Source organism: Enhydra lutris, unplaced genomic scaffold, assembly GCF_002288905.1.
Source record: "Enhydra lutris kenyoni isolate GAN:26980312 unplaced genomic scaffold, ASM228890v2 scaffoldscaffold23, whole genome shotgun sequence".
NCBI lineage: Eukaryota > Metazoa > Chordata > Mammalia > Carnivora > Mustelidae > Enhydra > Enhydra lutris.
Window position 1 is genome coordinate 28,640,007 of NW_019154107.1, and position 21,728 is coordinate 28,661,734.

Here is a 21,728-nt window from a genome sequence, read left to right on the forward strand (position 1 = left end):
AACTATGTTGGAGGGTGGGTTGGTGTTAGGGTGTGCATTTCCTAAAATGAGGCAGGGGCACTTTGTTTGTAGGAAGTGAAACCTGAACAGAAGACAGCAAAATCCCCAGAAGATGACTGTTTATGAGAGAGAATGAGAATCTGTCAGCATGTGCTGGAAAAGGTACTGCCACCTTGTGAGCACCTACTAGGCATGAGGCCCAGGGTCAGGCATGTTCTGTATCGGCTGAGTGGCCAGCCCACGTTACTTGTATAATCTGCCCGAGGTCCCACAGCCAGTAAGTAGTCGGGCCAGGCCTGCACTTCAAGTCTCTATGACCACTGCTGTCTAGAACTGCTGCATTTCGGTTGCTCCATGCAGGTGCCGAGATACCCAGACCAAGCCCAGGTTCACAGTGCCCAGATGTGCCTTCATATCCCAAAATCAACAGGCATGAAAGATGGGTAAGCCAGCTCAGACACACAAATGGAGAGTACCAAATGAGCCCTGAGAGATCACTCTGGTTAACTTCCTAGTTTTACAGAGGTGAGAGCTCAGGGGCAACTCAGGGGGCATGTCATTTTTGTAGGCTAGGGCAGAACTGAGACCTCAAAAGAGGTTTCTGGCCTCTCTATCTAGCAGCCATCCTGGGCACGGGGACCCACTTACCCCGGGTTTGAATGATGGCAGGCCTAGCCCCACACCAATGGTGGCCTTGTTGGGATTCACCACTGAATTGTAGTGGATATTCCGATGGTAGCTGACGCGGATGGGTTCATCCTCGTTTTGATGGATCCCATGGAATGTGTTGATGGGTTCTGCAGGGAAAGAGAAGGAAGGAGCATCCACAGTGGGCTGGGCTGGGTGGGCTCAGACCAGGAGCAGTCAGCTGCTCACCTACCCACCACATACGTACCTGTGCTGTACTGGTACACCTCCACGGGCCGGTTGTACATCTCTGCCATGGCCTGCATCTCAATGTGGTTGCCATGGCAGTTGTTTTTCCGCTTCCTGTTGATGTAGGTGGTGAAGTCCTCTGTGACATAGTTGGAGAAGTAGTCAGCATTCTTCATCTGCAGAATAGATCGGAGGGTCAGGTCTGTGCGGGGAGGGGATGTCCCCACTCTGCCCCCACCCCGAGGCCTCCGCGAGGTCTCACCAGATAGTCCATGCAATGCTTTCGCACAACCTCATGCATGTCTTGGTCTCCATACACCTGGTCAGCTGTGGAGACAGAAGAAAGGAGAGGCGGGGGTCAAGAGCTGTCACCAGACAAGAGTTCAAAGTCCTGGAATATCCTTGGGGGTGGAGGGCTGGGGGCCAGAAAGTTCCTTTTCCTATGCTGTGGCCTGGAGTGTGCTTGGCTTTGTGGGCTGGAATGGGATCATGGAAAAAAGAGGCAGGCAGGGACAGTCTCTAAGAACAGGAGAGTACGGGTGAGAGGAACGCAACCACAGGCCTCTCAGGCAGACAAGTTTGTCCAGCGCTTGCCTGGCCACTCAAATAAGTCAACAAACATTTTAAGTCCCCTAAGTGGCCTCGAGCACCAGCAATTCCACACTCCCCCTTCACTATTCACGTGAGGAAGCTAAGGCTGAGAGACAGTCTGTGGCTTCACCAAGTCACCCAGCAAGTCAGTCTGACAGATTCAACTCTAGAATACAATTTTCCTGACTCTCGGGAGCCAGCATGGCCTTCGTAGGTTAAAAATAAATAAATAAATAAGAAAAAAACCATAAATACTGGGCTCCAAGCCCAGTTCTGCCAGGTACTAGTGAGCTAAATGACCAGAGGTAAGCAACCCAAGTGTCCTGAGCCTCACAGGCTTCACGTGCAAAACAGGAACAAGCAGGTAACTAACTCCCTGGCAGGCCTCTTGTAGGATCAACGAAATCATGGGTCTAAGGTTACCAGCACTAGGCTTGGGACAGACTCAGTAAATCATAGTCCCCTACCAAGAGTGGGGCTTCAAATGTGGGGTACTGTGAAGGGGACAGAGGTCAGTAAAATCCGGCCCCGTCTGCAAGAAGCACCTAATCTAGGAAGAGACACAAATATGAACATAACTTAAGCTTAAATGGGGAAAGGCAGCCTGCCTGTGGCCCAAGTGGTCTAGGTGTCACAGGGTTTCAGTCAAAATAAGAACCAGGCTCCTGGGACACCTGGGTGGCTCAGCTGGTTAAGCAACTGCCTTCGGCTTAGGTCATGATCCTGGAGTCCCGGGATCGAGTCCCACACTGGGCTCCCTGCTCAGCGGGGAGTCTGTTTCTCCCGCTGACCTTTCTCCACTCATGCGCGCTCTCTCTCTCTCTCATAAATAAATAAAATCTTTAAAAAAAAAAAAAAAGAACCAGGTTCCCCCCTGCCTTACTTAAGGATCTTCACACATGCCATTTCCTCTTTTCTTCAGGGCATTCTTTCCATCCTCCTTGGCTGCCTACTTGTCAAACACCCAAGTATTCTTTATACAGTTCCCCAGCCCTCCCACTCTCCAGAACACTTCTATCACCAGATTTAACAAAGGTGTGTGCAAACTTCCCCTGCCTGACCGCTCTGACTCCCACTGAGGGCCAAGACCAAGTCACACCCAAGTCCCCCCAGCTCAGGGCCTGATACAGTACAGGAAATCCGGACCAGCTTGCTGAGTGGATGGACAGGCTAAAGGAGCCAGAGTCTTCCCCTGGGAAATTAAAGTGGGCTTGAAGACAAGGGACGTCTGATACCCATTCTAAGATGAAGAGGGAATTTCCCTTTGTCTCCCCAAATGACTATTGCTCTGATGGGATCTCCCTGGGGCACCAGGGCAGGGGCAGGTCTAGCAGGAACACTGCAAAGGTCTTCCGTGACAGCCAGTCTACCTCTGAAGAATGGCCAGAAGAATGCCTTCACTGCCCTCTCCTTCCCTCCCTGGAGGATTCTGTGAGATAAGGAGAAAAGGGCAGTTCTGAGATAGAAAATGGGCCCCATGCCTGTCTCACCTCCTCTTGGAGGTGCAGAGACCTGAGGGGGAGGGGAGCTGTGAAGGCGGGAAGGGGTAGCCCCTTCACCGATGTAAACAAGGATGTGGGTTCTGCGGCCACAATCCCCTCCCCCTCCACAGCAACACTTCCAGCAAGTCACGTGCCCTGCGCAGAGGCTGGGGGCCCCCTGCTGCCACCTTTCTTAGAAGCCAGGACCACAGAGCCCACTGTGGCTGCAGAGAGCTATTTATGTAGAACAAGCTTGGGGTGCTGAGGATGCAGTGCGGCCAGCAGCTGCAGTAAACAGGAACTGAGATGGCGGCAAAGGGGTTAAATAGGGGCTGGCCTGCCAAGCTGGAGGAAATGGCTGAGATGTTCCTCCGGAAGAACCAACAGGCATTTCCTGGGAGATGGATCTACCTGAGCTGGATGCCAGATGCAAGAAAATGGAGGAAAGCAGAGACTGGAACAGGGAAGGGAGCTGAGGGAAGCTCGTAAAGGCCCCCTCATTCCCCTGCCATTGGCTCTTGCCTAGCAGAAAGGCTCTGCTGCCTCCTAGCTGTGTGGCACTGGACAAGGCCTTCAAGCTCTCTGGGCCACAGTGACTTCAGTGAAGTGGGGAGAGTAACTACTCTTTCTTTCACAGGGGGCTGTTTAGACGAGGGGTAGGGTTTACTAAATGCCTACGATGCACTAGGTGTTTAAGAAATGAACCTAGGGGCTCCTGCTTGTCATGAGTGGACAATGACTCTCTCAGATAGCTAATCATCCCCAAGTCACTCAGAATGTCACCGGAACCACTTACTAAGCTTTTCCTCATTTCTGTCGCACTTCCTCAGCCAGAGGAACGCCCCGAACAAGGAGTCTAGGCTGTCCCTCCTCACCCAGGCAGGGCTGGCTGTTTACCTTTACTGAATCCAAAGGTCCACAGGCCTACCTTCTGTGTCTATAGTGCAAATCTTTAGCAACCAAATTAACATCAAATCAATAATATAGGTTTCACAAAACAGGGTCCTTAAATGACGTTCTCTATGTACCTACCTACCTCTCAAGTACCCCCTTCTCTCCTCGATCCTAAGATGCACTGGCAGGTGGTACTGTACATATATTTAAATCACAGCCTTTGTTGGGGGTGGGCAGCATGACCCACCTCATTGATTATAGATATAAGCTAGTTTTGGGATCATCAATGTGGAAGAAAATGTGCCTATCTGAACACCAAGGGAACTGAGCAATAATAATAATCTCAATAAGCAATAATCTCTCTCCCAGTGGGGGAGAGAGGATCTTTTCAATGATACTAAGGTGGGATAACAATCCAGGGCAGGGCTTAAACACAGGAAGTCCTCCTCATTGAGGCAGTGCTTGTCTGACTCTGCAAGCCCCACCTCTGTCCTCCAGAAAGCCCTCCTCCTCCTAGAAGGTTGGCATATGGGATTAGGGGCTGGGCTGGACTTCCCTGTGGGGGCCAAAGCGGGGGAAAGGGCCCAATGGACCTGCAGAGGTAGGGGAATTCAGAGAACTTGTTTTGATAGAAACCGAAACTCCTCTTCTTGCTGACGCTGCACTTGTGGGCAATCTGCACCTGCTCTCCCCTCCCAGAGTCCAGCTGAAGGGGTCCCCCCACTACCTGACCTCTGTCCACAACCCAAAGAGGGCTCAGAAATCCTCAGAACAATACCCCAACTGGTTCCACCAAGGCCTTTTCACATTCCAACTTATTTCATCTTCACCCCACAAAGCCCTACTTTACACAGGAGGGATAACTGAAGTACAGAAATGTGGCAGAGCTGGCCCAAGGAAGGGTGAAGGCCAGGCTCCCAAGGACTACCTTGTAACTTTAAACACTGATGCTCCAGATGATGTTACCACTACCCCCAATCCAGCTATCGCCTGCCTAGGGCAAGGCCTGATTCTGTCTGCCTCAGTTTCCCTAAGCAGGAATCAGCTGCCTCAGTTTCCATAAGCAGGAATCAGGTGGAACCCTGGAAAGGCCTAGGAGTGGGCAGAAATTACAGAGAAGTCAGCATAAACCTTACCTCCCCCCACACCCTATGTCTGTCCTTTCTCTGAAAACACTGAGACACGAGCAGAGAAACGCACATGTGCACACACACACACAAAGCCAGCAGATCCTGCCAAAGATGTTCCCTAAGGGGAATGCCTGGGTGGCTTAGTCCATTAAGCAGCTGCCTTTGCTCCAGGTCATGATCCCAGGGTCCTGGGACTGAGTTCCACATGGTGCTCCTTGCTCAGCGGGAAGCTTGCTTCTCCCTTTGCCTGCCGCAACCCCTGCTTCTGTGTGCGCATGTGCGCTAACAAACAAATGAATAAATAAATAAAATCTTTAAAAATGAAAAAAACTGTCCTTTTGAGGGATGTCCAGGTGGCTCAGTCTGTTAAGCGTCTACCTTTGGTTCAGGTCATGATCCCAGGGTCCTGGGATCAAGTCCCACATGGGGTTCCTTGCTCAGTGGGGAGCCGGCTTCTCCCTCCGCCTGCCACTCCCCCACCTCGTGCGCACACACACACTCTCTGACAAATATCATCTTTTTTTTTTCTTTTTAAAGAAAGTCAGACTGCCACGTGCAGTGCCTCATTTGGATGTCTGGAGTCTTGGAAGCATGACTACCCTACGTTCTCCTACAAATGGACCCTGAGAGCTTGTTTGGAGGTTCTAGCAGGGGAGCGCAGCTATTCGTATACCCCTGACCAAGGAATGGTCCTCTTCTCTATCGGGGAGGGTTGTCCTCTTCAACCAAGCACGCAGCTTTGGGATGGACGCACATGGAGCGGGTAAGGGAGGAAGGGGACACCAGATCAGCCAACCAGATCAGCCGAATCAACCCTGGCGATCAGTGGGGTGACAGATGTCTCAGCCAGATCGCCCTCACATCCAATAAATAACATCTTTAAAAAAAAAAAAAAAGATGTGGGTGCCTGGGTGGCTCAGTGGGTTAAAGCCTCTGCCTTCGGCTTGGGTCATGATCCCAGGGTCCTGGGATCGGAGCCTTGCATCGGGCTCTCTGTTCTGCAGGGAGCCTGCTTCCTCCTCTCTCTCTGCCTACTTGTCATCTCTGTCTGTCAAATAAATAAATAAAATCTTAAAAAAAAAAAGATGTTCCCTGAGGCCAAATACCCCTCCCACCCTCACCACTAAAGAGACCTACTGCATTCGACAAGTAGCTGCCCTTACTGTTAACCAAGACTAAAGGTTGGATGAGAGGCAAAGCTGTATAAACCAAGGACCCTCACCTCCTTCCTACCCTTTGCAAGGGGTTAATGGGAGGGAGGAATAGTCAACAGCTCTAACAGACTTGCCTCAACCTCCTTCCCCTACTGCCTGGGGGGGAAGGTCCCTCAAACCTCTGTAATCCTTCCTCCTCAGGTGCCCTAAAATAGTCACTATTTGCCAAAGAGTTATATGGAGAAGCAAGACAGGAAAGCCTGGGCTACCTGGAGCTTAATTAAGTACAGGGCCCTACCATTTGCTTTAGAGGCACCTGGGAACCGCCTCCCTGCCAGGTCGCTGCCTGCCTGCCTGCAAGAAGAGCCACAGCAAGTTCTGCTGAGGACAGAAAAGGAAGTCTGGCGTCTGCAGGGAATCTAAAAACAAACCACACAAATGTGTGTACACACAGCAGCAGGGAGAGACAGGAACCTGATCTATTCCCCACTTGCCTCCTGGCCCAGTGGGAATCCTGGCCCCACTGAGGAGAAGAGCCAGGAAAAAGGCCTCCCCTGCCTGTCAAGCAGCTGCGGTATGCACCTGGCCCCTGGCCCCAGATGGCATACCCTCAGTGGGGGAGACACTCTCAGTGGGGGAGACACCCTCACTGTGGGGAGACAGAACTCTGTCCTCTTGAAAGCCTGGTCTCTGAGATGCCCGCTCTTCTACTCAAGGATTTCCACAGCAAACATGGGGAAACTGAGGAAGCAAGGCAGAAAGAGCCCAACGGAAACTGGTGTACATGGGAGTCCATGGGAATCTTCTCCTTCTGGCCTAGTTCAACCTCAGACACTTATACTCTGATACTGCCCATGTGATCTAGACAACAGGGTCCTGGCTTTCTCGTAAGGCCTCAGTTTCCCCACTTATAAAGCATTCAAAATTAATCAAAGATCCATCCCTCCCAACACTGATGGTCCAGGCTAATGTTTCTGGGCCATCATTCTAACATGTACAGCCCCAGCTGCTTCTTCATGGCCCGTGCAGATGCATGTGTGGCCTCCACTTTGCCCACAGAGCCAGGGCCAGAGGTTTTTGCTGAGTCAAAGTCCTATGGGGGGAGGGCAGGAGAGAGGCAGACTCATGTTTCCAGGAAGAGGTTATCTGAGCCTAGCAGGGGCAGGGTGGGCCACAGGATACCTAGAAACTCAGGCTCCTACTTCCACTCCTTCACTGATGCTCACAAGTCCCCAACATGCCATTGTGAGAGAGAGCAGTGAATAGTGGTTCCCACGAGGGACACCCAAAGCCACCTGCCTCAGGATTCCCAACAGTAGAGGCTCTTAGAGGAAGTAAGGCCCAGAGAGGTCAAGGAATATACCTGAGGTCACCCAGCCAGTCCACAGCTAAGCTGAAAAGCTAGGGCTTTACCAAGGTCACAGAAAGAACATGTCCTTTGGATACCTCTGGGACCCCATGCCAGCTCTGCCACTAATGACCCTAAGCATGTCATTTCTCTTTCCTGAGTTTCAATCTTCTCACTTGTCTTACAGGATAACGATTCCAATTTTGCAGATGAATCTGAAGCACCCAGCTGAATGCCAGCAAACAGTCAGGGTCAAGGAACAACATTGTGGCCTCTATGTGTGCAATCCCCCCTCCAACTCCAGCCTTCAGTTTGTGTTCCTTCCACCATGCCATGCGTGGCAGGAACTAGAACCTGTAGGCCTTCTCACCAGAGCTCAGGGTAACTACACAAGCTAGGCTGGAAGCAGAAGGGCAGCAGAAAGCCCAAGGACAGAGTCCCGTTCCCAGGTACATATCCTGTGCACTCTGCCCCAGGGAAACCTCCAGATTAGGCCTAGAGACCCAGGGGCCACGTACTTCCAGGGAGTGGCCATGGGGCTTCTGAGGTTTTACAGAGAAAAGCCAAGGGCAGCCCAGCTGGGGGAAATGGGTAGCCATAGTGCTGATAGGGAAAGGCCTTCAACCTGCCGCGGTCAGCTCTTCCTGTAAGCTCAGGCTCTTTACTGGAAGGCCCTTGTTGAGGGGGGAGGTGTCAGAGGGTGTCTGGAGAGGTCAGCCAGATGGACACACATGAATGTTGCTGTTAATATGGGTTACTACACAAGCCAGGTCCTTATCGGCCCCAACATCTGCCTCAAAGGTCGCCTGAGACCAAGGTGCCCAAATGCATTCTCTTACACTCACTCTACCAGTAGCCCCGTTTGCCCCACATCTAGCCTGAGGCTTCAGCACAGGGCAGCACCTCACAGGCCCTGAACTATTCTTTCTTTGCCTTCCTTTGGTCCAAGATGCCCCACACCCAGCTCTTTCTCTAGAAAACATCCCGGGAAGAACACAAGCTTGCACCACAGGGCTAGAAAGGGCGGGATTTTCCCAGCCCACCAGAGTCCACTGCCTGAGCTTCTTCCACTTGGTAGAATGGAGAGGTAAGCAATCAATCCACCTAAACTTTTTCTACTTATTTAACAAACATTTGTGGCTCTTAGACACCACTGAAAACAGCATTCAGGCTTCACCAATGCTACTGTTCCCTGAAGGTCTACCAAGTGTCAGGCACCAAAGGCATTTACTGTAAGTGATCTCATGTAACCATTACAACTCTGGGTCTTTGGCCTTCTGTTATGGCCTCAGAAACAGGCTCAGGAGAACAGCTGCCTGGCCAAGTTCAGACCAAGAATCAGTGGCACAGTCAGAAGTGGAGTTGGTCCAGGCCACCAGTAGACATGGGGCTAGCTACACAGTGAGAAAATAGCAGACCCTCTAAGGACTCAAGGAGCCCTTCAGAATCAATACTATTTAACAGATGGGAAAATGGGAGTTTTTGAATCACAGCCCGAACTAGAAGACAGGGCTTCTGACTCCTACTTCGAGGTTCCTATCAGAGGGCCCTTTTCCCTGGTAGACAGTACAGACCCTATGGAAGGGTCAGATCACATGCACAAATTCCCCTGGACACTAGCACAAGGCTTTAGGGCTGCCTGCTGGGTCACAGATTCAGAGGCAGAGCGACCTCAAAGATGTCACTCAGACTGGATACTAGATGTTATTAAGGAATTATGAATGTTGTTAGGTAGGATAATGACGCTTGGATTATGTTAGGAAAGAAAAAATCCTTATCTGTCAGAGAAACATACATGAATACTTACAAATGAAATGATCCAACATTAGGGTTTTGCTTTAAAAATACTTGTTTCAGGAGAGTGAAAATGAGTGGGCAGGGTAGTGATGAACAAGGCTGGCCATGTGTTGATGACTACTTTGAAGATGAATGATGGGTACATGAGCATTCACTATTCTACCTTTCTGTAAGTTTTTAAAAATTCTATGACCTCAGGGTGACAGCACTGTGCTGTGTTTAAGAACAGGGGGCATGGACTAACCCAACCCAGGGACTCCCAACTCTACTCTGACACTGGGCAAGTCACTTCCCTGCTCTAAGCTGCTTTCCTCTTCTGACAAATGGAAACCACAGTAGTCCCTACACCTACCTAGCTTGGAAAAGAATAAAAAAGGGTTTCCTTTAGTGTCTGACAATGCAATCCGTCCCTAAGTAACATTATTTTTTATCACCATTATTGTTATTATTATCACTTTCACATCACTGCACTGCCTCATGACCAAAGGGTAGAGGCCAGATACTGACTTGAAGCTGGGGTCTGGAGTCCCTGAAATACCAGTACACTCAAGCCCCAACCCCGTCTCAGGGGTTACTCCTAAACACTAGAAACAGCTCAGGGGCAGCCCTAGGCCCTTGAAGGCTGAGACACAGACTCACCTACAGCCCGGAAGAGACAGGCGCCGTCCTCCTTCATCTGCTTGATGATGAAGCCCTTCTTGTCTCTCAGGGCCTTTTCAAACCAGTGCTCCTGCTGGAGGGAAAAGGTGGGGGTCAACAACAGGAAAGGCCTGTACCCCCACCCCAGGGCCCTGCCCTCCAGTTCCCGAAGGGCCCAGCTAACTGGTTGAGAGGACACTGGGCAGGGTCAAGTCCCTAGCCCTGATTGACACTCCATGCATGTGGAGGAGGAGGAGACCCTTTCTTTTAGGGAACTAGTCATTGTGTAAGCAGAAGACTTGATTCCAGAGGGGTCTCATCTGTTTTCTGACTGCCCCTGCTGACCATGTTGGGACTCCAACAGTGGGCACCTACAGGAAGTGAGCAGCCCAGACCTGGCAAGTACCCGGAGGCAGGGTGGTATGAGGTGGCGTGGGGTGGGGAGGTGGAGTGGGGTGGGGAGGTGGGGATGGACCTTGCTCTATCTCAAGGAGTTTCACCAGTTCACCTGGGGACCCTCTAACCACTTAAGGTAGGGAAGATGTTGAGGAGGGAGTAACTGGCTACAGCCTAGATCCCAAGCCCTACATATAGCTAGGGAATGTCAAGATATATCGCATAAGGAAAAATGCACACACTGTATGATCTCACTTATAACTGAACATATTTCACATATATGTCTATGCGCATACAAACACATGAAAGTTGCAAAGACCATACAACAAAATATCCCTAAAAGCTGGTATTACAGGTGATTTTTATCTCACCTTTCTCATGAGAAGCATGCAATCCCTTGTCCAAAACTCCAAAACTCAAAAAGCTTTGAAAACCAAAGTCTTCCTCTAACTCATCTGCCATCCTAACCTGACCTGAGCCGGCGAGAACCTATTTCTCCCACTTGGAGGTGAATGTTCAAACACTTCCACGCAGAAACAGTCAGCAGTTTGGTTATGAGGTACTACCACTGACCCCACCAGAGGTGTCACATAACACATAGTATACACACCAGGTGATTTTTCTAAACTCTGAAATTTCCCTAAAATTCCAAAGCACATCTGACCCCAAAGGTTCAGGTTCAGCGAGCCCGTACGTGTGTATCTTCAGACTTAAAAAAATAATGGCGAGACGAATAGGCAGAAAAGAGGACGTTTAGGCCAGTGAAACTACTCTGTATGGTACCTTAACGATGGTTACGTGTCATTATACATTTGTCCAAATCCACAGAACGTACAACGCCAAGAGCGAACCCTACTGTGAACTGTGGGCTCTGGGTGATTATGATGTGTCCTACATGGTCACTGACTGCAACAAATGCACCACTCTGGTCGGGGGGTGTTAATAATGGGGGAGACTATGCACATGTGAGTGCAGGGGGTTTGTGGGAACTCTTGTTCAGTTTTGCTGTGAGCCTCAAACTGCTCTAAAAAATTAAGTCGATTAAAAGAAATGATGTCGACTTGTCACTGAAAACATGTTTTCCATTTCAAAACAAAACCAGAAGCAGCAGACCTTTCCCAGGCCTTTCACGCCCTCTGCTGGCCACAAGAAGCCAGCCTTCAAGAGCATCTAGGCTAAGGACCAGGAATCCCAAACCTGCTCCTTTGGGACACAACCTGCCCAGGGATTTAGAAGATCCGGGCTAACTCTGACTAGACAGAGGGGATCACTTCTCTGCAGGCCACATTTCCCCAGCTCAGGTGTGCGAAAATCCCAGCAAAGTAGGAAGTACAAGGTTCAGAGGCTCTGCATTCCAATACCAAAACAGTGTTTTTCAATACCCAGCCCTGTCATTCACTTGCTGTGTGATTTCAGACAGACTACCAGCACTCTCCAAGCCTCAGTTTCCTATCAAACGACAAGATACGTTATCTACCTGACAGAGCTGTCAAGAAGCTCAAAGGAGCTTCAAGGCCTGAAAAGGCTTGGTAAATAACAGGTCCTCAGCCACAGAAGGGGCAAGACTGGCACAGAGACCACGTACAACTGAGAGGCTCTCAGCAAGTCCCATGGGAGTGGCTGGACAGAAGGGAGTGAAGAGGGGGGTGATGAAGGAATGCCCAGCAGCCCCACCATTAGGGAGGTGTGGCTGGCTTGCCAGAGATGACAAAGGCACCTGGAAGCCCTTAATGGGCTTCCATGGACAGCATGGAGACTCTTGTTTGTGCAGAACTCTCCAGCATGTGCCTCTCCCACCCCAGAGGCTGTGGACTAGCACACTTCAGCCAGTTTCCCCCAGTCCATCCCTGCCCTGCAGGGACAGCCATCTCCCAACACCATGGTACCTGCCCCAGCCAAGGGTCACCAGCAGGGAAGCTGCAACTATGACTACAGGCCCACACTGGGCAGAAAGAGAAGTTCCAAAGAAGGGCACATAGTAACCTCCTGCCCTCGAGTGCAGGGGAAAAGGAGATTGAGGGGGAAGGGGATCAAAGAGGAGGAGAGGGGGTTCCTACTTACTCCTCCAACAAGGGTCTACCAGTAGCTGCCAAATCAGACCCTGAATGTAGTAAGCCTGGCAACGAGGACAGAGAAATGAATCTGACTTGGTTTCTACCCTCCATAAGCTCACAAACTGCTGGCGGGGGGGATGGGGAGACAGGGAATGACCATACACAAGTGTGAGCAGGGCAGTCAAAGAGCTGAACACGGTGCTATGAAACACCCAGGAAGGGTCCTAACCAATCATGAAGGCAGGCCCCAGAGAAGAGGTGCCACCCGACAGAAGGATTAAAACATGAAGACCTCCAGAAATGCTTGTTAACTCTAAGTTAACAAGAAATCACTTCTGGGGGCACCTGGCTGGCTCAGAGAAGTATGAGACTCTCGATCTTGGGGTGGTGAGTTCAAGCCCCATGGTGGGTGTAGAGATTACCTAAATAAATTAATTTTAAAAAATCACTTCTACCACAAAGCACCAGGGATGCCCGAGGCTCAGCAGTGAGTCGGGCACAACTAAAGTCCTGGGTAGGACTATGCAGGCAAGAAGGGTGGGGCCAGGAAGAAAGATGAACTCCTATTAGCCAAATGCCTGCCCTGTGCCAGGTGCCTGATGCAAAAGGTGACTTCATTTAATTGTTCTTACCACAGCCCAGGTGGCAGTGAGCATTATCCTCATTTGACAAAGGCAAAAAGAGCTGGGGTTTGGGCACCAGGAGAGCCTACTATAGAGGCAATAGGGGAGGCCCTCACGAGCCACAACATGGAGACATACCTGGCAGCCCATCCTGGGAAAGTCGTGGTTTGTCCTTAAAAATGAAGGAGGCCAAGTATACCCTTTACGCAAGTAGGGCTTTGGTTCTGGGGCAGTCTGGGCCTAGATCTAGAGGCCAAACCATGATCCTCCCACTGGCTTTGGCACCAGCAGCCTTAAGGGCTTTGGGTCTGGCTGAAACCCTGCCTCTCCCTTTGGGGAGAGAAAGTAGGGAGGCCATGGTCCTGGGCTCCAGGAAGAGCTTAGAGTCCCAGAAGCCTCTAGCTTAGACTCCTCCTTCCCCTGGCTGGACAGGAGCCTCTGGGAAAGGGGCCGACTTGGGAGTTGTTTAGGAAAGTGATCCAGGAAGAAAAGACCGGTGGGAGAGAGGGATGGGGGCTAACCCTTCCATTGGTTAAGTTTAAGGTGCATCAATACTCTGGCCTGAGAAAGTCAAGTCCAGACCGTGAATCTTATGAGCCCACTGCTGGGCCTATGGGTGAGTCCCTCAACATTCCTGAGCCTCCACAAAGGAGCTGGGCAAAGCTCTCTGACATCAGGGGATCCCAGGTGCAAGACTCTGCAACCTACTGGTCCGAAAGCCCAAGAGAAGTTGAAGCGGACTGCGGGACCCAACTGACTTACATTCCAGAGCAGCTCCACCAATTATCAGTCATGTGATGAACCACTCTGAAAACCACAGTTTTCCAATCTATGAAATGGGATAACAAGCTTCCCAGTAATAGGGTAACTGGAAAGACTCAAATGTTACAGGACTTTGCCCAGTAGGAAAGTACTTAATAGGTTCTCTTCTTCTCCCTTGGAGGGAAACAAGAACACTCCTGTAGGAGGCCTAATGACGACCACCCAAAGATATCAGGCCCTAATTCCTGAAACCTGTAAATGCTACGTAGTAAGGAACAAGGGTCTTCAGCTGTGTGATTTAAATTAGGATCTTGAGATGGGGAGAATATCTCGGGAGTATCTGAGGAGGACCTAAATGCAATCACAAGCGTCCTTAGAACAGCAGATGAAGTCCTGACACAGAAGAGACTACACATGACCAGGGAAGATGGTGTGAAAACAGGCAGAGGATGGAGTGATGCGGCCACAAGCCAAGGGAAGTCAGCAGCCTACAGAAGCTGAAAGAGTACTGGATTCTCCCTAGAGCCCCTGCAGCAAGTGCAGCCCTGCCAATACCTTGACTTTGGCCTACTGAAACTGATTTTGGACTTCTGGCTTCCAGCACTGAGAGAGAATAAATTTGTTGTTCTAGACCACTCAGTTTGTGGTAATTTGTCACAGCAGCCACAGGAAACGAACACAAACCCCCCTTGAAGCCCTCCCTGGTGGGAGCCATGAGGCAATATGGCGTGGTTCCAGTCCCACAGAATCCACCTCTGTAGCATCCCCCCAGGGAGAGGATGAGAATGAAGGCAGCAGGGGCCTGGAATTTCCCCTCTGAGTCTGGGAAGCTACTGACCCTGCCTATCAATGAATGAGCTGCCACTGAAAGGGGAGGGGGCAGGGGAAGATGGCAGCAGGAATAGCAGCTCTCGGGTAGATGTCTTCTCAGAGCCCAGGGCCAAGAGGTGTTTAATATTCTGGCCTTCACAGCTCTGTCCCAGCAAGCTGGATGCCAAGACCACCCCCTCTCCCGCTCAAAACTCCCAGGAACACTGGCTCAGCTCCATGGGCAAAACACAGGCAACCCATCCAATGAAAAACAGGCGCACTGCTAAGGAGCAACACAAGCTCTCCAGGGCAAAGGAATGGGAGAAGAGCAAGGCCCCCGGGCCTACTGCCGGGCCACTGAGGGGGAGAGGGGAGAGGAGGTGGGTTTTTTAAAAAACGAAGATTCTATTATTTTGCAACAACAAGAAACGACGTACTGACGCATGTTACAACATGGGAGGCTATTAAAGAATATGCCAAGTGAAGCCAGATACAAAGAACTGCAGACTGTACGATTCCATTTAATATGAACCGCTCAGAATAGACAAATCAATCAAGACGAAAAGTAGATTAGTAGTTGCTGGGGGCTGGGAGGGGATGATGGGACTAGAGGAGAGTGACGGTGCAGGGTTGCTTGGCAAGTGATAAAAAATGTTCTAAAATTGATCATGGCGGTAGGTGCACAACTCTGTGAATACACTAGAAGCTACTTAACTGTACACTTTAAATTGGTGACTTCTATGGTGTGTGAATGATACCTCAAGAAAGCTGTTAAAATTAAACAAATCCAAGGGCCTATAGCACTAGCAGGGGAGAAAAAAGCCAAACACTGCTTGAAACTTTGCAGCATACCCCCAACAAGCCAAAGGGCCTCACCACTTTCAAAATGGGTAAGAGGAATGTGGAGCAGGGAATTAAGAAGAGATGACAACTAGCTTCTGAGAAAGGAGTCCAAGCTCCCTCCTATCACCCATTTTAAGACTGGAGAAACTGGGGGCACCTGGATGGCTTGGTGGGTTAAGCCTCTGCCTTTGGCCCAGGTCATGATCCCGGGGTCCTGGGATCGAGCCCCACGTCTGGCTCTCTGTTCAGCGGGGAGCCTGCTTCCCTTCCTCTCTCTCTGCCTGCCTCTCTGCCTACTTGTGATTTCTGTCTGTCAAATAAATGAATAAAATCTTAAAAAAAAAAGACTGGAGAAACTGAGGCCCAGATAGGGGAAGTGCCTGAAGATATAGGACTCCAACCCTGACAGCCCGGGTACTACTTCCTGCCAGACTGTCTCCCCGCCAAACGAATCAGCAGGTTCCTAGATGCCAAAGCTCGGCTGCTAAAAGGATTCCAGGAAGAACCAGAAGATCCTGGGGCAAATGCAAGAAAAGAATCAGCCACACTCTGAGGTGGGCCAGGTCTGGTATTCATAACTCAATAACCCTGGGCATGGGTGGCCTTTTGGAGAAAAAGAAGCTGAATGTTTGCCTAAAGCATAAAACAGCCAAGCAGGAGATCCTGGGGTTTGAACTCAGGCCCGCCCAGCTCCAAAGCCCAAACTTCTTCCACACTACCTCCACACCATCCAGTAGGCCCCCTGACAGGCAACCCCCAAGCTTATTCACCATAACACAGCTGGACATAAAAATCACTGTCTGCTAACCCTGAGCCTCACACTCAACAGACACCTGTCCTGCCCACTAAGCTTGGATGGCAGGGAGGGAAGAAAGGGGCAAGGGAGAGAAAGAGAGAGAGAGGAATCCAGATTTTCCTCAGAAGACACCCACTGTTCTGTCACCTCCAGGTCCAGAGGGCTTTGGCCTGAGTTCCCTAAAATCCCAAAGCTAGACAACACTTCACCGGCTCCTTACCAGACCAATGAGGAAACGGAGACCCGGAGAACATAGCCCTAGCTATTCCAGTTCATCCAGCAAAGCTCCAGCAAAGCTCCAGCAGAGCCAGAGAGGGAACCCTGGGAACCTAGGTACCCTGGCTACAGTGCCAGGTCCAGCTTCTCCCACCACTGGAGCATGCACATCCCCCGCTGAAAACGCTCTGTGAGGTCCTCAAGCTCAGGAGACGTACAAGCCACTCTTTTCACGGGGTTGATTCAGTAAGGCAGCCATGCCTGGAGAAAGAAACCCTTGATACTACCACCTCCCCAGCACCAGGACCCCAGGGTGCCAAAAGGGCTCCTAAAGTCCTATAGTAATCACAGCATCTGACTGAACAGGAAGTCTGAGTAGTCAGAACACGGATTCACCATCTGCACTTCCTCTCAACAACTCCATTCTTTCCCAGGAGATCTAATGGGCCTCCAAGGCTACAAATGCCCCAGGTGACAGTTCAGGACCAAGACTGGAGCAGCAGGAAGAATCTTCCCTCTTCTCATCCCCCCAAAAGTCCCAAGTTGGAGGAGGTGAGACAGAGAGAAGCATCTTATTCTCCTTTTGTCCCAAGAAGTGTGAGGACAGTAAAGCCTTTCCTCTTTCATTGGGAAGACATCATGCAGCCACAGACCTTCACTTCCATGTTCTTATGGAAACAAGTATGAAGGAGGGAGTCTAGGTGATGTGAAAGGGGGGTAAGGAGAGGTCTTTCTAGTCACCATGGAAGCACACAGCTTTCTTACCTTACGCCCTTGGGACCAGGGACGTAGCACTCCCATTTCTGTGGAGAAAAGGCAGACTCCCCCCAACCAGGAAGAGAAACAATTCCTGGCCCTGACCCTGTGGGTCCAGAAAATTGATTCTACCTGTAGTACTCAAGGGTAGAAAGGGAGAAAGGACAGGGTGCTCAAGAAAAGGCCCTAGCCCCTGCAAAGTACAGAAAGATTTATCTGAACCAAGGGGAAGAAAAATATGGGTAGAGAATTTCCCTGGAGTGGGGATGTCTCTGATGAGAACAAAGCTTGATGAAAGCAATTCAGGAAGCTCAAAACATTTCCGTGATCCTGGAAATGAGAAGCAAACAGAGCTGGGTCAGGGAGAGACTCAGAGTATCTCCTAGTTCTTCTGGGGAGGCCTCAGCTACCACATCCCCAGTACCTGGCAACCTTCTCATAGAAAGTAGGGAGACCCTCGTCCTGGCCTCAGGGAGCTCAGGTAAGGGGTTCTTATGACTATGAAGAGCACCCAGGTCTTTCTGTTCAATGCGGGCGGCCTCAGGACACACTGGAGAAGACCTCATGTCTACCTCACTGGTGAGAAAGGATTGCCTGGTTGCAGGGTGGTGGAGAGTCTCATACCCAAGGGGGACCTCAAGCCCCTCCCTAAGATGATCTCTTGTCCCTGAGAAGCTTAAGAGGCTCAGACTCTTCCTCAGAATCCCATCCTACCCATGTCCCAAGGGTAGTGGGTAGTTCTCAGGATTTAGTTCATGAGTGGTCTGAGGCTCAAGTCCCCAAGGAAAAGTATCTTATGTCCCTAAAAGGTCCCTATGACTGGGGTATATATATGCTACCTGAAGTGAGGTGACAATTAGAACTCTCAGGCCAGACTCAGGTCTCAGATTCTAAGGTGGGCTGAATTGTCTCACACACCAAAGAGAAAGTTTAAACTCTTAGGGGGAGACCCAAGACCCTATTCCCTAGGGACTTGGAGCCTAAGGTGGAAGAAGTCTTTCTGTTCCTGAGGAGTACCTTAAATTCCTTGAGAAGGAAGCCCAGACCTCATTTCTAAAAGACACACCAGTCACTGAGGTATGTATGGGTCTCATCCTTGAGGGCAAGCTCAAGTGTCCTGTGCAATGGGTCTCAGGCCCTGAAGGCAGACTTAGATCCATGGGGAGGGCACAGGCTCCATCTCTGGGACTCCATCCTGCCCACGTTCCCTGAAGAGTGGTAAAAGGCTACAGTTCCCGAAGCAGGGATCTTACATCCTTGACAAGAAACTCAAGCCCAAGGCACCTGGGTGGCTCAGTCAAGCATCTGCCTTAGGCTCAGGTTGTTTTCCTGGAATCCTGAGATGAGGCCCACATCAGGCTCCCTGCTCAGCAGAATCTACCTCTCTCACCCTCTGCTCCTCTGCCACCCCCCATCCCAGCTCATGTTCTCTCTCTCAAATAAATAAATAAAATCTTAAAAAAAAAAGTAGAAGCTCAGGATCTTGAGGTAGGGGGTGCTCGGATCCCTGTTGGAGGGAGAAAAGGGCCTGTTATGTACCCAAGGTGTGTTTCACTCCTTCTCATATCCCTGTGTTTGTGTGTATTGGGAGGTGTCTGAGACCCCACCAAGGTGAACACTCAGATACCAATCCCTGATGAGAAAGGACCTCTAAAGACCTCATCTTGCCTGGAACCTCTATGTGGGAGGTATCCCTTTTCCAGAAGAGTCTTCAGATCCTGTCTCTGTAAGCCCCTGTCCACAAACAGGGGACCCTGGGCTCAAGTGCCCAAAACTGTTAGGCTTATTTTCTTGAAGAAAGGTTCAGGCTGGGGAGGTTGGGGGAGAGAAGACCTAAAGGCCTATCACTTAGAAGAAGCTTAAGCTCCTACAGAGAAATTCAAATTCAGACTCTTTGGCCCCAACGAGGTCTCTGACCACTGAAAGGAAGCACAGACCCTTGTCACTTAAAAAAGAGACGAATCTCATGGACCTTAGTAGTTTCTGGTCCCTGAGTGTTAGTTTTGGCTCTCGTCCTCAAAGGGAAGAGAATCTTTTCTCCCTGAAAGAAATCTTATCTCCCTGGAGAAAAACTCAGAAGATCCCCTTCTCTAAATAGGATATATATAAATATATACACACATTATGTATCAGGCTCTTGATTCTAGAAGAGGGAGTCTTGGGCCCTTGAAGGCAGGCTTAACACCCTTAAGAAAGTCTCAGACTCCACTGCTGGGTGGTCCTGGGCTGTGTCCCTCTGAGAAGGAACCAGGTGGGGGGCGGGGTGGTTGTCCTGTACAGATGGTATCAGACCCCTGAAAAGGATTTGGGTAACTCAGGAACGCTCAAAATTCCCCTGAGGTCTCCACCTTACCTGTGCTCCCTGGAGGAGGAGTCTTAGACCTTTATCCCAGAGGAAAGGAAATCTCAAGGCACGGAACACAAACCAAGGTCCCTTGGAATCATAAGACTCCCCTCTCGGGAGGCAATCCCACCTAATGGTCCTACATGATGAGGTCTCAGGGCCCGAATGATGGCTCTGGGTCGGTCCCAGAAGAGACCACAGACTCAATCCTTAAGTCCGCCATCTTATTTGGGGACTCTAACCCCCAAGTCCTTGGAGGGGGGTGGGGAAGAGTGTGCCTCTGGCCCCCACCACCAGAGAATGCCAGAATCCGGGAGAAGACGTAGGTCCCTTGAGACGGTCTCAAACAGCCTTCCTGGAGTCCCTACCCAGGCTGGGGAATCCCACCCGCCATACCCACTCACCTGTTACCCCAGCCCATACCTGCTCAACGGTTGCGGGGTCCATAGCCTCGATGCGAGCTGCAGCCGCCTCATACTCGTCTTCACTGTTATAACCTGCGCCGACCTCCTCACGCTCTGGACTGCCCCCTCCAACCGCTCCGACCCCGGGGGCTTGACGCCGCCGCTTGCTATGGCCCGGCCCGGAGCAGCAACCGCCAACGCCTACGGCTCCGCCCACGCCCACCACCACACCCGCCGCGCCCACACCCGCCGCGGCTGCACCCAGCGCGTCACCTGGGCCGCCGCCGGGACCAACAGGGCCCCCGCAAGGAGGAGGAGAGGCCTGCTGTGGCCGCGGACCCGCCACGGCGCCAGGCGGCACGGCCAGCGCCCAGCGGTGAAGCGCTCCCGGAGGCCCCGGTAGCGGGCCCTGAGGCGGTGGCGAGGCCCGAGGACGGGCCCCCACGACGCCCGAGTCACGGTCGCGGTCGCCACCCCCCACACCCGTGCCGCCGCCGCCCACGCCCACACCCCCGCCGCGGCGCGGCGCCGGGGGCAGCGGCCCGGGCGGCGGCGGTTCGTTGGCGGGGTCGGCGTCGGGAGGCGGCGGCTTCTTTTTGGGGAGAATAGTCATGGCGGCACCGCCAAGTACCCCCCAGCAAACCCGGCGCGGGGCACGCTGGGAGAGAACCCGGATGAGGGGGCTACTGTGGTGCGCGAAGCACGATGGGATCGGCGGGACCCGGATAAAGAGATTGTAGCACGGGTTCGAGAACGGTCGGTGGCGCGCGGGTCACGCGGCAGGAGAACCCGGATGTTAAGTCCTAGATGAAGGCACCGCAGCGGGTCTGTCGTAGTCTTCTCTCCAAGTCCAACAAGTTTATTGCTACACTCGCTCCTTCCGGCCTGCTGCTTCAAAAGAAACAGAACCAAAACAAGCACCTCTTCGCCCCGCCCCCTCGCAGGTTCTTGAACTACCGGGTGGGGCCCCTGGGCGCTGCGCAAGCGCGCCAGGGCACGGCCCCGCCTTTCGTTCGGAAGTACGTGGGCAAAATCTTCGCCGCCGCCACAACAATCGCGGGCACCAACCAATCGAAGCAGCTGCGTGGGTCCTCGATGACGCCCACGGACCAATCAGATGCGAGCGATCGCCCTCCCGTGCTCTCTGTCTCAGATTTCAGTCAAAGTCGGCGTTCTCGTTCCTTGCCTTTATTCTCGTCCGCCCCGTCGCGTTCTTCTCTCCCCGAGGTTCTGACTCGTGGGCGGAGTACTAGTACAGGACAGCGTAGCCAGCCCCGTGCACGACAATTTTAAAAGCGCCTCGCCGCCAGACTTCCAACTTGGCCGCAGTCAGCCGGACTGACTGGAAAATATCAACACTCCCAGAGCATAGCCCTCCCCTGAAGCGTCAGTTCCGGTCCCACCCACCTGCAAATCCACGTCTAGTGGGGAGGCGGGCGCCACTTCACCCTGGTAACAGGCCGAGTTCTGCGGTGACTGGTTAAGAGGAGTTGTCACTCACTTTGGGCCGGCCAACCCTGGGGCAGAAGTGCACCGTGGGGACCTTGGGTGTTTGGGAAGCAGACACGCCTTCTTTGGCTCCGCAGTGCTCTCGCCCTCGCGTTGACCTGCCCGCCCCTGTGGCTAGTGCGCAAGCGCAACACGCCTTTCCGACGCCCCCGCCCCCCCTCAGCAACTGAGTTTACCTGGATTGAGCAAAAGTTTATGAACCAGCGCTGTCACCAGTTAGTGCTTTGCAAGGGGGTTGGTAAAATCCCTGGTACTGAACAGTTGGAGAGCTACAAGCTAATCGTAGCTCTGCCCCTTCTGTCTGA

General features: G+C 51.8%; 1 protein-coding gene across 4 annotated transcripts in view; it reads right to left on the reverse strand.

Moving 5' to 3' along the window:
* Positions 1–21,232, reverse strand: part of LOC111150454 (OTU deubiquitinase 5) — a 28,645-nt gene extending 7,413 nt beyond the window's left edge. Inside the window, exons 1-5 of one of the 4 annotated variants that reach the window (XM_022507925.1) lie at positions 19,934–21,232; positions 9,911–10,001; positions 1,139–1,203; positions 896–1,052; positions 649–797 (exon numbers count right to left, since the gene is read on the reverse strand). In XM_022507925.1, coding sequence (XP_022363633.1) covers positions 649–797; positions 896–1,052; positions 1,139–1,203; positions 9,911–10,001; positions 19,934–20,527 — 1,056 coding nt within the window. In that variant the 5' untranslated portion in view covers positions 20,528–21,232. Of the gene's footprint in view, positions 1–648; positions 798–880; positions 1,053–1,138; positions 1,204–9,910; positions 10,005–19,933 lie in introns of all 4 variants that reach the window. The other 3 variants (XM_022507926.1, XM_022507922.1, XM_022507923.1) reach the window with 3 other exon arrangements.
* Positions 21,233–21,728: the final 496 nt, after the last annotated feature.